This window comes from Labeo rohita, chromosome 8 (genome assembly GCF_022985175.1).
Source record: "Labeo rohita strain BAU-BD-2019 chromosome 8, IGBB_LRoh.1.0, whole genome shotgun sequence".
In the NCBI taxonomy this organism is placed as follows: domain Eukaryota; kingdom Metazoa; phylum Chordata; class Actinopteri; order Cypriniformes; family Cyprinidae; genus Labeo; species Labeo rohita.
The window spans coordinates 13573085-13589644 of record NC_066876.1 but is presented as its reverse complement, the minus strand read 5'-3'; the positions used below and the strand labels follow the sequence as shown (position 1 = coordinate 13589644).

The following is a 16560-nucleotide window of genomic DNA, read 5'->3' as shown; positions in this document are numbered from 1 at the left end:
AACACTACAAATACATGAATAACAAACAGCACAGGACTACAGACACAAAGAGACTAAGTAGGGCTGGTAATGAGGGAGACACAGGTGGAATCACTGAAACAACAATGAGGTAACAGATGGGTGGGGTCAGACAGTAGGCAGGAGAAACAGATGGCACCAAACAAACACAACACAAGTCATGTGCATACACAAACAGTGTCATCTGGTGGCCATCCTGGGCACACCAGCTGACGACTGTGACAATTATAATCTTAATTCAAGTGATAAAGGATTTTAAAAGTCTGAAAGTAATCAGTGTTGAGTGCTACTGTAAGGTTAACTCTGCCTGGTTTAAATGTTTCAAAATGATTAACAATGTTAGATATTTAGAAAAGTAATCAAAAGTAATAAGTTACCTTACTTTAATAAAGTAATTGAAATGTTATGCTACTTATTACATTTTAAATAGAGTAACTTGTAATCTGTAACCTATTACATTTCCAAAGTAACCTTCACAACACTGACTATAGCTTTATATAACTTCCTAAAGTACCAACACATTTAAAAGATTTTTTCAGTCTTGTCTGTAATTGTTCAGACACAAGAATCATTACTCCTTGAACATAAAGAAAACAGTTTGAACAAGAAGAAAAAACAATTGTCTCACATGATCCACTATTAAATCAGTCACTAAATTAAATTTCATTTGGAATGCTATACTAAAGAAGACAGCCGTACATATACACTATAGGAGACGGACAACCAAAGCAGATCAGAAATATTTTTTGTATAGTTGGTTTCAGTGTATAATTACTGTTTTTTTTAATAGTATTTTAAAGTAAACCATCAAAATTGCATATTTATTTGATATATGTTAGATTATCTAAAGGAAAATAACTTTCTTACCTGCTTTGGCGACTGTAAAGCATGTCAGCAGATACACAAAAAAAACTTTTACTGAGGAAATTAATCCATTTTTTCCAAACACGTACTGCATATTTTCATATAGTTAGGCTCCACCACTGTTTATCATTTTTAAAGGAACCAAATCTGCCTACTCAGTTTTATATATTTAATAGTGGTACTTTCCCAAACCAGTTTGGCAAACACCCCGCCCTGCAGTCTAAAATATCTACTCACTGACGCAGTCAACTGTCAAGAAAAGTTTAGGCTTAAATGGTCGGCATGAGGCGTATTCCTATTCTGGTGTATACAAAATTTGCCTTAAACTGAGACCAAACAAAATTCCCTTGATATTTTGACACATAAGAGGTCATTGCACTATAAAAACGTCCTGTAAGTTTCAGAACTCAAAACTTTCTTGTTAGTCTAAAAACAGGTTATACTGAAAACAATCTGCCAGAACAACAGGTTGTGGAATGTGCCACTCTGTGGTGTAATATTGTGGCTAAACTCCGCCTCTGCAGAAGAAGATCAAAGCCTGCTACTACACTGCTGCCTGTTTAGCCCTGCCCACCGATTGCCACATACAGTTTAAATAATGAGAGGCGAATGCAGGTCTATGCAGAAACCAAACAATAAAGATTGCTCCAAATACAACAAGACACTGTGCAGTGCCAAGTTGTGGAAAAACAGTCTTTGCATTGCCTTCTTTCTGATCCCAACATTAGGAAAGAGTAGATAAACTTTTTTTAAAATAAAAAAAAAACTGACTGTTAGAACTTGGTCCTTTGTTCAATTAATTTTACTACAGATTCATTTACAAACAAGGAACAATTCGACACAGGATGTTTAGAAAGATTAAAACTAAACGACAATGCTTTTCTGTTGGCTATATTGAATCTGACAGTAATGTCGCACCACATAAGTGTGACTGTTTTTATTACATGGCCAATGCAGCTTTGTCTGTTATTACAAATCGTTTGAAATGTAGGGTAGAGTGGGGTAAAACGGTCCCCTATTGTTTTTCCCAAACTAACCACAAGATGAAATCAAGATAATTTTTATTCTTTATTACATTATTCTTATATCATATTGATATTTGTAGGCCTACTGGCATTTAACAGCACTGTTCAATAGGTAAATTAATTTATTTTATTTTACTGACAAAATATTTTATTTTGTTGTGTATATTTTTTTCATTCGATCAAATAACATTTTAAGCTGTCATATGGTAATGTTACAATTACCCCACCTACGGGGCATGTTGTCACTTTTCACTTTGAGGTAAATAACAAAAAACATATACACTGTAATTATGAAACAAAGCGACATATTTGTACTAGACAAGTGTGAAATTAACATGGATAAAAATTATATTCTGAACCCCACGTGGATTTTCACAAACTGAAAAATTCAAAAAGTGTTAGATTGTGCCCTGCGCTCCCCTAGTCAACATTTGAAGTGGATCAAAACCTTGTCTTAGGACAACTTCGATCAATTTTTTTGATGGTATGGGGTTATACTAACTAGTGATCTATTATAACACATGCATGAAATAGGACACATTACAAAAGACAAAATACAGGCCAGTAATACTATACACAATAACCCTCTGATGTGTGATAGGAAGGTCAAAGAAAGGTTTGTCTGTGAATGAATACAAGTAATTTCCTATAGCAGTATGTGTCTGTTTTAAAGTGAATTAAGTAGGGGAAGATTCTCTCTACATATTAGGTTGTAAAGTTTATCTGGTCTGGCTGAGGTGTCCTGGTTGCCATGGTAACCAGGGGCCTGGTGAGCCATCAGAGATGTCCCGGCAGCCAGTGTTGTGGATTGGGTAAAGGGGTCTGTGATTATTTGTTAATCTAATGAATAACTGATTTGGTAAATCTAATGAACAACCTTGTGTCTGATTGGCCCAAATACTACAACTGCCATTAGTTATGCATAAACTTGTCCTACAAATACAGTGGCTATAAAAAAAAAAAAAAGTTTACAGGCTCTGTTAAGATTTTATATTTCTGAGATTAATTAATCCAATAAAAATCTTGTCATCTTTCTCCACTTTTAAAGTGATGTTCATGCCAGTTAAACTTGATTATTTAATAAAAGAGAAAAACATTTGCAATTGTGTATATGACATGTTTAATGCAGTCATGAAAATATCAAAAAGTCTTTCAGTACTATATCAGAATCAGAATCAGAATCAGCAAGAGCTTTATTGCCAAGAATGGTTGTGCATACAAGAAATTTGTTTTAGTGTCATGACATAGAGACAACAACAACAACACACAAACAATGAAAATACAATGAGAATAAAAATACACATTTATAAATATAAATAGACAAAAAGTTGAAAAATAAAATGAGAAATAATTAAGTGGTATGTACACTTGTGCTGTAGACTATAGAATAAATAGAATAGAATAGAATAGAATAGAATAGAATAGAATAGAATAGAATAGAATAGAATGAGAGGCAGGGATGTACCAGGATGGAGGTGGTAACAAACAAATATAAGGTTATTGCACATTCTTATTGCATAATAGAGGGAACATTTAACTGTTCATTAAATAGATTGCCTGGGGGAAGAAACTGTTCTTGTGCTTGGCTGTATATATATTAAATTCTCTGGAACTGTACTTTACATTCTATATATTAAATTCTCTGGAACTGTAATTAAATCTTGAGATACAGGTGGTGTACAGGTGGTTGCTGTCATGGCATAACCCACTTGCAAGGCCTGTCTGAATCGGTAATAGCAGGAAACAGTGTTCTATAACAAGATTGTGTTCCGGGGCCATAAATGGACTCATCTTTCATGTTGTTTCTTGTTCTGAAGCTGAAAAGTGAAACAATTTAAAGTTCAGATATTATTCTGTCACTTTAAATTGTTTTGTTGTTAAACGTGGAAAAAAGACTACTATTGTGGTGCAAATTCACAAAAACTTGTTTCTGTTAAACTCTGAAGAACTTACTTGAAGTAGGTGAATATCCACTTTGATGTGAAGTACTGGAGCCTATTTCTGAATAAGATTTATACCATGGTAAAGTTTAACTTTTGCCTCAGATGTAATAAACTTTGCTTTGCTAGGTTGCTTTTTTGTAAACAAATTAAGAATGAGAACTTGACATTTACCAGCAGTACGTCTCTTCCTCCATATGATAAGTGCAGTTATGATAAGAACAGCCACACAAAAGAACGCCAACGCACTGATAATTATAGATAGAGCAGAAGATCCGAAGTCAGATTTTTCCAGATCCTCATCTGTGGTAAAACCAAGAAAATCAGTCAGAAAACAAATGTTTAAACTCATAAGATTTTGACTGTCAACAGATTTGGACTGTTACCGCTGGAGACCATATATTTGAAAATTATGTTCCAATGATTGTTTGTTAATTTTTCTTTACCAAACGAAATGTCCAGTTTGTTGTCCAGACTGAGATGCTTCATTGTGCAGTTGTATTTATGTTCCTCACGTAGCTCTTTTTCACCAATCAGCAAACTCTTCCTCATCTGGTAAGTTCCGTCTCCGTTGGGCAGAATCTCTCCTCCTGTGATCTGATCATCATCCACAGGCTGACCATCTCTGAACAGGGTCAGGTTAATGTGACGAGGGTAAAATCCAGTGGCCAGACAACTGATCTGAAGCCCTTGAGAGTCTGTAAGAGGCTTCCTAAAGAGTCTGACTTTGGGTTTCACTTTAGAAAGAAAGGTTAGAGACAGTGGACAGTATAACTGACAAAACCGATGGAGTCTATGCATCAGTTATGTATAGATGATAATATGTCATTTTAAAGCATCCCATTTAGTCTTTACTGTCAGTCATGCTTTTTTAAGTTGCTTCATGTTCATATGCTCAGTTATATCTTAAATAGTTAATCTGTAATGATTGTAATGATGTATAGAAAGTTGAGACAATCTGATAAAGTTCGCCCAGAATCCTGATTTTGAGGTGAACTATTATTTTTATTTAAACTACCGCTGACTTACCTTTTCGCATCACAGTGTTCTTTTCTTTTTCCAGGAATGTGCGCAAAACCTTCATGCAAACAGGATGATAAACGTGTTCATACAGGAACTTCACATGAAGCCATTCCATCTGACCCATGCCTTTTATTCTCATCCATGGTAAATTAATTTGCATAGTTCTTTTTACCACATCAAAGGTGAACTCTTCCGTATTTTGTCCATTAAAAGCATCCAATGAAAGAAACATGTTTCTGATAAACATGTAAATCTTAAAATGGATGGAAAGCAGACAGATTAGCCTTCACTGACATAGTAAAATGAAAATACATTTTATGATTATATAATAGCATACACTCTTAAAAATAAAGGTGCTTTAAAAGGTTCTTCACAGTGATGCCATAGAAGAACCATTTTTGGTTCCACAAAGAACGATTCAGTCAAAGGTTCTTTAAATAACCATGTCTTTCTTACCTTTTTATAATCTGAAGAACCTTCTTTTGCCACAAAGAACCTTCTGTTCTTTTATGGCATCATGAAGCACCTTTATTTTTAAGAGGGTATGCTGCTAGTTCAACCATAATTTAGCTTCTAAAAAGAGCTCAAGAAAATTAATTATTAGTAATAGGGCTGGTTTCACAGACAGGGCTTAGACTAAGCCAAGATTAGGCCATAGTTCAATTAGGACATTGTTTTTATAAATATTACTGGTGTGCATCTTGAGACAAAACAGGAACACTGGCATATTTCAAGATCAATCAGTGCAAGTTTCTTTCAGTTGAAACAACTCAGACTTACATTTTAGTCCGGGACTAAGCTTAAGCCTTATCTGTGAAACTGGGAGATAATGTGATAATGTTAGATAACTCTAACAAGTGTTGGCAAAATGAGTGGATGCCCCACAATCTCTTAATATTACATGTTTGATTGCTGGTAATAAAATTTATATGGTTGCATTTACCATCTGTGCAATTTTGGTGGTCCTTAAGATAAGATATCCGAAATTTCATGAGGTCATATATTTCACTGAATATACTAACACCACTGTAATCACTTGAATTACTCTGACTGCGGTGGACAGCTTTCATTGATATTGAGTCATAGTACATCACTTGCACATCATCTAACATCAGCACAAGAGTGAACTCAGGAAACTGTGTCGGTCCAGTAATGTATGTGGCGAAAACCATCAGCGAATGAGAACCTGTGGGAACATGGACAAAGACAAGGATTTTTTTTTTTTTTTTTTTTTTGGTTAACAACTGTTTATTGAATTTTCTTCTGGGAACAGAATATAAAACAAAAAGCAACTCTGCTAATTTAGAACCCACCCCAACCCATCTCACCTCTGGAAGACTTAAAAAAAAAAAAAAAAAAAATAATAAAATAATATTAATAAATAAAAAAATAATAATAGTAGATAAATAAACAACAATAAAATAAATTTTTACAAAGATTTTAGAAAAGATGACAACATTAAAAGCTGAATAGCATAAATTTACAGTTTTAATATTAGATCCATGTACACAAAAAGTGAGAGTTCCATTGATATAAGACAAGGATAACATTTTTTGTCTAAGCAGCTGCATTATTAATTTGTTAAAATATGCATAACAAAATAAATACTTCAGTAAAACAATGATTAATTATAACTACTCATTAAGGGTCCACAGTTCTCAGTTCTTTAGTGTGAAAAGTGGAAAAAAAAAACAATATCAGTGATCTGAGGTATGGGTGCTGTTTCAGTGGCAGTCCCACCAGTAGAAAACCGCAGTAATCTTGAGATTACAAGAGACTGGTTGAGGAGCAGTGCCACATAGTACATAGAGGAAGGGTCTGTTTTTCCTATTGTTGTAAAGCGCAAAGCTACACATACGTGCCTGTGATGCTGAGATCTTTTCTTTATTTCTTACAGATGCAATATGTATCTTCTTACCGTACAATAATAGTCTAATACAGGGGTGCCCAATGCTGTTGCTGGAGATCTAACTTCCTGCAGAGTTTAGTTCCAATCCTGATCAAACACACCTGTCTGTAACTCCTTCAGATCCTAATTAGTTGGTTCAGGTGTGTTTGATCAGGGTTGGAGCTGAACTCTGCAGGAAGGTAGATCTCCAGGAACAGGGTTGAGCACCCCTGTAATAGAGAATGCTGGATTGTGCAGTTTCCTTCTCTGTCTCTCCAGCAGATAGTCGCTCAGCAATTCATGTGATCAAATTGAGGAAGTTATGTGCAGAATCTGGGCTTATAGCCCAATGCTTATGTGTCTGCGTCAAATGCCACCCATGATGTCATAGACCTACCCTTCCAAAAATAGTTTGATTCCGTCTGTCTCTTCTGTTGCATGTTCTAAAACTGCTTAGAGTAATGCAATTGTACATAAATAATAAGAAAAACAAAAATCTGCTCCCCAGAAAAGAATGCCAGGAGTATAGAGGCATAACACACCATTTATGTTCTAAAAAAGAAGTTTATCAAATAAGTCTTAGTAACAGGTTTCACATCACTGTAAAACATTGAAAAAAAAACCATTTGTTCTTAGGCTAAACATTCCTTAAAACTTAGTTCCCCTTTTTTGATTGATAAAAAACTATAAACTGACCATATTCAGATTAAGTACATACTAAACATGTTGTAACAAACTTATTAGGTTGCACTTTATTTTGATAGTCCACTTTAGACATTCTACTAACTATAAGTAACTTTGCAACTACATGTCAACTAATTCTCATTAATTTGCAACTATGTCTACTAACTCTTAGAGCAGACTATTAGGTTAGGTTTAGGGTTAGTAGAGTAAGCTGACATATACCTGCAAAGTTTAGAAGACTGTTAGAAGATATTAAGCAGACAGTCTACTAATACTCTAATGACTAGTTGACATGCAGTTGCAAAGTTACTTACTGTTAGTAGAATGTCTAAAGTGGACTATCAAAATAAAGTGTTACCAGTTACTAGTAAATAAAGATATCACTGAAACTTACATTTGATTTACTAAAGAGACAGTTAGTGTATACAATCTAGCTAGAGAAAGGAAAATTGATGCCCAAGATAATCTCTCATGCCCCAGACTCGTATACAGTCACAGGACTCATTTACACATGATCACAAAAATAGCTGTAAAGTGACTTACCTGCATTAACAGCTGTCAAATATGACAAAAGACACACAAGAGACTGCATTCTCTCAGTAAATTAATCTCTGCACTTTAGCTTACTGTTTGTAGACTGTGATGATCTTCTTGTTGAGTGTTACAGCCTTCCAACAACAAATCACAAAAAAAGTCACTTGCGCAAATGTTTGAAATTCCTTCCTTGTCTTGCCGGTCTTTCCAGTCTTGGTTAAAAAAGTGAGATTTGCTCAATATCTCATTGCTGTATTTATTTATTATTTTTTTTTTTTTTATCATATTTTTAGCTATTTATGTTTAATCATTTCAGATTTTTTATAATACAGATTACCTAGGAAAATCATGAATGGATGCAATCATGACCCTCCACATTTGATGTCCCAGTGAAAATGAGATAGTGTTCCCTTTGGTGCCCTACACAGACTCTGTGTATAGGAAGCAGGGGTACTGATGCTACCTGTGCTATCACTATAAGTCAAGCATTTGATGTAGAATAGGTTGAGGGGTTTTATTTGTTCAGACAGTTAGCACTGTGACTGACATGGCAAAATAGCAGTGTTAATTCTGTTTATTAGTTCTGAAAAGTTGCATTTTTACTTAATAAAGCTATAGGCCTACATAGTTTAGCCATTTATCCCTTGCAAACATCACCTCCTATCAAACTCACCCAGAGCACTGGCAAGAAAAACAAAACATGAATCCAGCTGGTGTGGAAAAACCCTCTATGGTGGTCGAGAGAGCTCAATGTCCCGCAGCGGAAAAAAACACATGCAAATAGAAAAATCACCAGCAAATTAAGAAAACATCTCCATCAGTTTGACAGCACATGTGTTGTAAATACTTGAAACACAACCAAATAGGCCTACAGAAACGTGCTGCAAAAACTCAACCGACGACCACGATGGAACACTTACAAAAATAAACCATGATTTTGCTACACTTACCATAGTTTAACCATGATATATGTAATAAAACCATACTTAATTTTTGTAAGGGATTGTGAAAGTAAATTAGCCATCTTAACGTTTCACAGTTACAATATACGTTAATTGTCTATTTAGAGTCAGCTTATTTAGGGTAATAATAATAATAGAAAAAAAAATCAAAGAAAAAAAAAGTTAAGTAATGATATGATAAATAGGGGAGCGCAGGGCACAAACTAACGTGGGGTTAGTTGTAACACACGTGGTTTAAATATTTCCACACATGCTGGCATAACCGTAGTTATGGTATTTACTAAATCGCTGTAGATTTAGCAGCACAGTTTGTAAAAATCTACAGTACAATACCACATTTATATATCACAGTAAAATACTGTAATTTATATTCCATTCTGGGTCATTTGGCCTTGGCAGGAATATTTTACAGCAGGGGTGCCCAGCCCTGTTCCTGGAGATCGACTTTCCTGCAGAGTTTAGTTTCGACCCTAATCAAACCCACCTGTCTGTAATTATCAAGCGCTCCTTGAGATCCTAATTAGCTAGTTCAGGTGTGTTTGGTCAGGGTTGGAGCTGAACTCTGCAGGAAAGTCGATCTCCAGGACCAGGGTTGAGCACCCCTGTTTTACAGTATATTTTAGTGTTGCTGTAACCCTGCTGTAGCCTGACTGTAACAGGCCAGGCAATAATACAGGACTGCTGTCAGGGTTAAATGTTCATGAAACCCTGGACTACTTTTTCTGAGACTTTAGCAGAGGTGTTTGTGTTGCACATCATAGATGACAATGTTAGCATCTGTTAAGTTAAATGGTTGGAGGAAACTGGTTAATTTGGAGCTTTTTGCACTATTTTCATCTTCCGGGTTTAAAATCGACATTGTGTTGACGTCACAGTTTGTGACGTGGCAATGGACTATAGTACATGGATGATACGTCCGTGTCTCATAATTATTAATGAGGCAGCGTTTTCTTAACCTATGAGAAGACGCTTCGCCTGATTATTCATGACAGCCTGTGTTAATTTGCTATGATAGACGCTTCAGACTGTGAGACTGTGTATATTAACTGAGAGAAATGTTCATGGATCGAGAGAGATTGCTTTGTAGGAGTTCGCTGTTTGGCTTCCCATAGAGTTCGGCACAAATGCGATTCATAACGTTAGTGAGTATAATAGCGCTTTTTACAGCTTCTTGACGCAACTAGGGATGCAACAATACAGCTAGTCCACAGTTCAATACGTACCTCAGTTTTTAACCACGGTTTTCGGTTCGGTTCGGTTCTGATATCTTGCCACTTCAATGTGTTTTTTTTTTGTTTGTTTGTTTTTTTTTTTTTTGCAACAAATTAACAAAATACTCCCGTAAACCTCTGTACACTGGAAAAGCGTGGTTTAGTATATATCTGCTTAATTCTTTTGAGAGAGGTTTTATGTTTTCGATTTTTACGCAAAATAGAATGGGTTTCATTCATACTGGACGCCAGAGGGGGCCCTCGTGCAAAAAAAAAAAAAAAAAAAAAAAAAAAACACAAATGCGTCAAAGTAGTAGCACTAATGACGTTCCGTTCCAGTTTCTCTAATATGGATAAAAGCCTCGTTATTGCTGTTACTGATTAAAAACAAGATATAACGTTAAACGTTTTGAATGACGAAATGTAAGGACAATAAACACTCGTCTGCAATAATGTATGGTTTATCTGTGTTCTTCAAGCCATCTCGGGTATTTTCATAAGCCATTGCTAATCGACATACATTGAATATGAGTATAGAATTTATCGTCTGCCTCATTCTGTGATTAGGCTTGCCACGATAGACGGTGTTGACGGTGTTACCGGTTTTAAGACGCAACACCGGTGACATCACTTTTCCACCGTGACACCGTCCCCACATTTTTTTTTTTTTTTTTTTTATTCGTTTTTTTATTAAATATTTATTTGAATTAAATGGAAAATATAATTCTAAATTTACTTAAGACGAGAGCATGCACTATAATTAAAAACTGAGCATGGCTACAATGCGTCATATTTCATTTATCACGTGAGGAGAACGAGAGGAGTCGAATTTACAGAAAGAGAATGGCGTTGTGTTTTTTTCTTCGTTATGTTAATAAAAGTTCTGTTTAATATCAGTGATTTTTTTTTTTTTTTTTTTGTACTTTCGTTGTCGTCCATTCAAACAATTGACGCCGAATTGCCAATTCCCGCAAAACTGAAAGTGAAAGTATAATACGCACGCATTTATAAGCTATTTAAACGCAGAAAAAAGAGGAAAAGAGGAAACCCCCACCCCCACGGTGATACCGGTATTACCGGTGTTGTCACATGTCGATTAACCGGTGGGGAAATTTCCTCATCGTCACAACCCTATCTGTGATAAGAATCAACATCAGATCACACAAGGAAGTTATTTCAAACACTCGACTGATGTTGTGAATTAAAAACAAGTTATAATGTTTTTTTATAACTTTTGTTTTTAGAACTTTTTTTGGACAACAGGTTTAGAAAGGCTTATCATTGCATGTCATTAGAATGGAAAATGCTCTGAGTGTCTTGCTTTTTCAGATATAAGCGGGAATATAAGCGTTTCCTCATTTCAGCACGTGAAATCGCAGGCAAACATACAGCAAATTCTGAGAGAAATAAAACAAGGAAGTTATTTAAATGCAAAACCGAAAAACCGCAATTCACACGCGCGTATTGAACCGTGGATGTCGTACCGAACGGTTCAATATTATACTGAGTATTGTGACATCCCTAGATGCAACCCATCAAAATGATTATAACGGCGCAAAATAAGCCTCAAAAGTTAACAGAGGTGCAACAGCGCGTTCATATATATGTTTTCGATGTAGAGTGCAAATGCCTGTGCATTTATTTGTGCTATTAACTCGATGGGAGCAAAATAAAACTCTCTAAACAGTCTGAACCTGAACCAGTGCTGAAACAGGGGGGTTTCATGACCCACTGGGCTAGGCGGGCCTGAAGCCCCGGGGCCTGAGCAAGGAGGGGGCCCGTGATTGGCTGTGGAGTAGATTGACAGGCCATGGGTAGCGCCGATAGCCAAAGCCTCACCACGCCCACCACATATTAGCGCTGCTAGGAGCTTCTCTATTAATTCCATATTACCATTACAGATTAAAACGTCACGTTTGAATTTGGTGTACCAATCAAATGCATTTATTTTGGAAGGACCATGCGCGAATTTATCAGGTGATCGCTGCACCTAATGTCCGCATTCACCTCTCTTCACTTTGTTCTGGTATACTCTGGAAATAGCCTACGCAATTTCGATATCGTAATTTCTTACCTTCGATAAGTAAAAATGTAAACTTTTTCACTTCAAAAAACAAACAAACACCATTGTAGTTAGTCAAACCCCAGCTAGGTTATTTTAGTAAAGCTGGTGATGGAGTGGAAGTTGTGGAAACACAATGGACAAGCATTGTAACTGTTCAGGGACAGCGAGGCAGAATTCATTTTAGAAAATGCGCGTTTTAAGACGGTTTTAGTGTTTACTTTAATTACACTAATTGTGACAGGGAGTCATTCTCTTTTGATTCCATGCACACTAAAAACAAAAACAAGATATATAGTGTATCACCATTCAGTGTGTAAAAAAAGAGAGAAACTCTCTGGTAAATGTTGTGTGTATACATACCTCTAATGACCGAGAACAGTGCAGTCTTTTCAAATGCCTCCTTCTGCAACGGACCACCCCCTTCATGTTGAATTTGGATGAGAGAATTTTTTAAAACTCTAAAATATAATATAGATTGAGGTTGTTAATTGTGGAAAAAGTTTGACATTTCAAAATAACCAGTAAAAGGAATTATTTTTACATTTTCTGGTTTGCGTAGTAACTTTTTGAGTATTGACACCACTATATTGACACCTGAATAACACATGCCAATGGCAGGCAGGTATATTATGCGTCAGTGTACAAAATTGTCTAGCACAACTGATTTCATAACAACACAGTGACAGCTGCTGTAACTAAAACATAGCCCAGTACACACATTAACCTTAAATGTACATGGAATAATTATTTCTACCCCTAATATAATTTTTATTATATTATGTTTTCTGATTGTACTGTTTAGATTTTAATGCTGCATTGCACATCTGAGCTATTTGCACTATTTGAATACTGCTGCAAACATTTATAATTGAAAATTTCATATTGCCATTATATGTCATTTATATATTTAAGCTTTAGTATCAATTTGGAAATTTCAAACTAAATCTTATTGTACTTGTACAGTGACAAAGATATTCTATTTAATGAGCTCATGCTTTCTCTGTATGTAACAAGCCATTGTTCAGTCATAAATTCAATATAATAGTTAAAACAAATGATTGACTTTGTCAAAGATGAGAGCTTTAGAGAAGAAATGTTGCATTGCTGAATTGTTTTTTTTTTTTTTGTTTTTTTTTTCATTGCTGCTCGGATCTCTTAATTTTCCAACCTTTTTTCCAGATGTTGAAACTCCTCAGTTTGTCCAATCCAATTCTTCTGAGTGTGTTCACTGTATAAATTAATATAGATTTATCTTTGTCAAAACTATGTTTGTTCTGTTGTTTGCTCTTTCGCCTTCTCTTGCACTGTTTTAAAATCGAGTTTGTGAGTTTGTAAACACGTACAAATGATAAACTTTCACTCTATTATCAATTAAATTTTGCAATTAATCCTCTGATCACATGCGTGCTGAACCATGGGGCCTAGTCACGGATCACTATCAACTATGATCAGCTCAACCCCTAAGCTAAAATGTATGGTTTGTACACGATAACAAATAATATATATAAACAATGAACACGTTAAAACGACAACAGATACTTACAAGACCAAGTAGGAATGTCCTTTATCGTTTGTTGTTTGCCCGTTGCTCGCCAGCAGGTAAACTTAGTGCTCTCTTGTGTAAAAACAAAATTAAAAACGGCAGAAATGATTGTCGCTGTTTTTTTTTTTTTTGTAGTTGTTTTTTTTTTGTTTGTTTTTGTTTTTGTTTTTTTAATATTATTATTATTATTAATGTGTACAATTTACAATTCAAATACAAACTTTAGCGGCACATTTCAATAACTGAACACACTGTTAGTGTTGATACAGCAAATTGAAAAAAAAAACAAAAAAGAAAGAACAGAAAAAAAACAATAAAACAGGAAAACAAAACAAAAAAGAAGAAAGGTGAGGGTCTCATTCTAACAACAAAAACGAGTTCAAATTTTCTAAGAGTTTCTGGGCGTTTTTGTCTGTCATGTAATTAAGAGACTTCTTAATTATCTTCAGGTCATTCTTCCATCCGCTGAAGTGGGGTTTAACCTTTAAATAGTTACATCGATGAATAAAGTGTTTGCACAAAATAATTAGGTTATTTATCAAAAAGTCTAGGTTCTTATCTTTCACCAATACTCCAACTTTACAACTTTGACCACAGTCAAAGCGTATATTGGTATATGTTTGGAGTGGGATCTTGCAGCAGTGACCTCTTACTAACTTTCAAGTCTGGCGTTGCCAGAAGTCACGTCTCAGTAGGGCTACAATTGCCATCTAGCGGTTGGGAATTGTAATTGCATTTTATTTATAAAATGAAAAACAGTCAAATATCAGCTTGTGGGATGCATGACATCATATTATCAAATGTAAGTACACTTTTGAAACATTTAAATTAGCATTATTTTTGGCATAATAAATAATGCTATATTTAATAATGCAATAAAATAATTTAATAAAATGTACAATAATGCTCATTTAAATGTTTCAAAAGTTTGCTTTTGCGAAAATTACATGTAAACGATTTTAAGACTATTTCGGCCATGCTCATCGCTGGTCTGGTATAGGGCTGTAGCCAAGCCGTTAAAATTCGACCACTGATTGTCTCGATTTCGCCAAGTGGGCTAAAAGCAGACTACACATAGCCTGTCCAATTCAGAGCTAAATCGTGGCTACATATAGACCAAGTAATGAATCCAAATTCAGGGTTATTTGGGCTAGAAGAGGGTTACACATAGCCGAACTATATCGGGTCTATAGTTAACCGAGACGGTGTAATGACGGCTATTGCTTGCTGTGTAGGGTCTAATTTTATTTGTGTGCCTTTTGATGTCAAAATCGGAATGCAAATAATTTTTGGAATACTGTAGTCAAAGATGCCTTTTGAAGCTAAACGCAGACGTTTAAACGTGCATACTATAGATGAAAACTGCTATGATTACTCTACTTTTAAATCATAAATTTGATTTAAACAATAGGTCTACATAATATTCACATATGCTGTTCATATTAGCCCTATAGTTACAGCATGAAATATCATTTAAACCTTTTACTAACATTTTTACATAACATCTGTGTTTTATTTTCTCTCACAATTGTAACTTTTCTTTCTCACAAGCGCAAGTTTATATCTCCTAATTGGGACTTTATAACTCGATTTAACAAAACTAGTGAGTTTGTAAATTCTGAGGGGGAGAAAGAAGTGTGGGATATAAAACGCTTCAAGTGCGCTACCTGTTTCCTCTGCATATGATGATAGCCTTTCTGCAAATGTGCATTCAGAGGATCAAGTACAACATCATGGAACAACATCAATAAGAGATAGCGCTGTAAATTTGCAGCCACAACTGAACAATGGAACAGACACTGCTATACCACATCGTCAGTCAACAAATGTTCTTGCAACCTCATCAGTATTGCCTGCTGGTTCAGTAGCAGCACAGGAACAGCAACTGCGTATATTTCAGCCTGCACAGAACACTTCAACAATGCAAAATAATGTTAATCAGGATGCTTTGTGTGGAATTTTGCAAAAGCAAAATGAGATTACAGCGATGCTTGTGCAACAGCAAATGTCATCAAACCTGCCACAGAGAGATATGGACATTTTTGCTGGAGACCCATTGCAATTTCTTTCATTTATCAAAGCTTTTGAACATCATATTGAGGAAAAAACCAGCAGTTACCAGGACTGTTTGTACTTTTTAGAGCAGTACACCAAAGGACAGCCTAAAGAGCTGGTACGAAGTTGTTTACACATGGTGCCACAACAAGGATATCAAAAAGCAAAAGGTCTTCTTAAAGAGCACTTCGGTAGTGAGCAAAAAATTGCATCAGCTTATATGGACAAAATTTTTGGATGGCCTGTTATTAAAACTGAAGACGTCCAGGCATTGCAAGAATTTGCCTTGTTCTTGAGAGGATGCTGTAACGTTATGGCTGAAATACAGTATATGGAGGAATTGAATATCCCCTCAAACATGAAGCATGTGATAATGCGATGGCCTTATAAGTTAAGGGAAAGATGGAGGTCAACAGCTTGTGAACTTCAAGAGCGACGAGGCTTAAGAGCAACCTTTCCAGATATGGTGAACTTTTTGGAGACGCAGGTTAAGATTTTGTCTCATCCACTTTTTGGCGATATTACAGACACACAACTGACTACTTCAAAGACAATTAATAAGAACAAACCACCGACAAGGAACGCCATCAAAGGTAGTAGCTTTGCAACTAACACCTCAGCTACCATTCCTAATGAAGCTCTCAAGGCCACAATATGTAAGACATCTAAGCAGGTGGATGCTTATAAGGAGTCAGGCTTGGATTTTTGTCTCTACTGTAAAAGGTCTCATCTGTTAGTTCAGTGTCCA

The 16560-nt window shown here is 35.5% G+C and overlaps 1 protein-coding gene across 1 annotated transcript; it reads right to left on the bottom strand.

Moving 5' to 3' along the window:
• Nucleotides 1-3164: 3164 nt before the first annotated feature.
• Nucleotides 3165-8084, bottom strand: LOC127170051 (BOLA class I histocompatibility antigen, alpha chain BL3-7). The gene is made up of 6 exons (XM_051117802.1): nucleotides 7986-8084; nucleotides 4877-5123; nucleotides 4294-4584; nucleotides 4022-4150; nucleotides 3861-3908; nucleotides 3165-3724 (listed from the first exon to the last, which is right to left on the bottom strand). The coding sequence occupies exons 1-6, from the start codon at nucleotides 7989-7991 to the stop codon at nucleotides 3702-3704; spliced, it is 744 nt and encodes a 247-aa protein (XP_050973759.1). The 5' UTR covers nucleotides 7992-8084; the 3' UTR covers nucleotides 3165-3701.
• Nucleotides 8085-16560: the final 8476 nt, after the last annotated feature.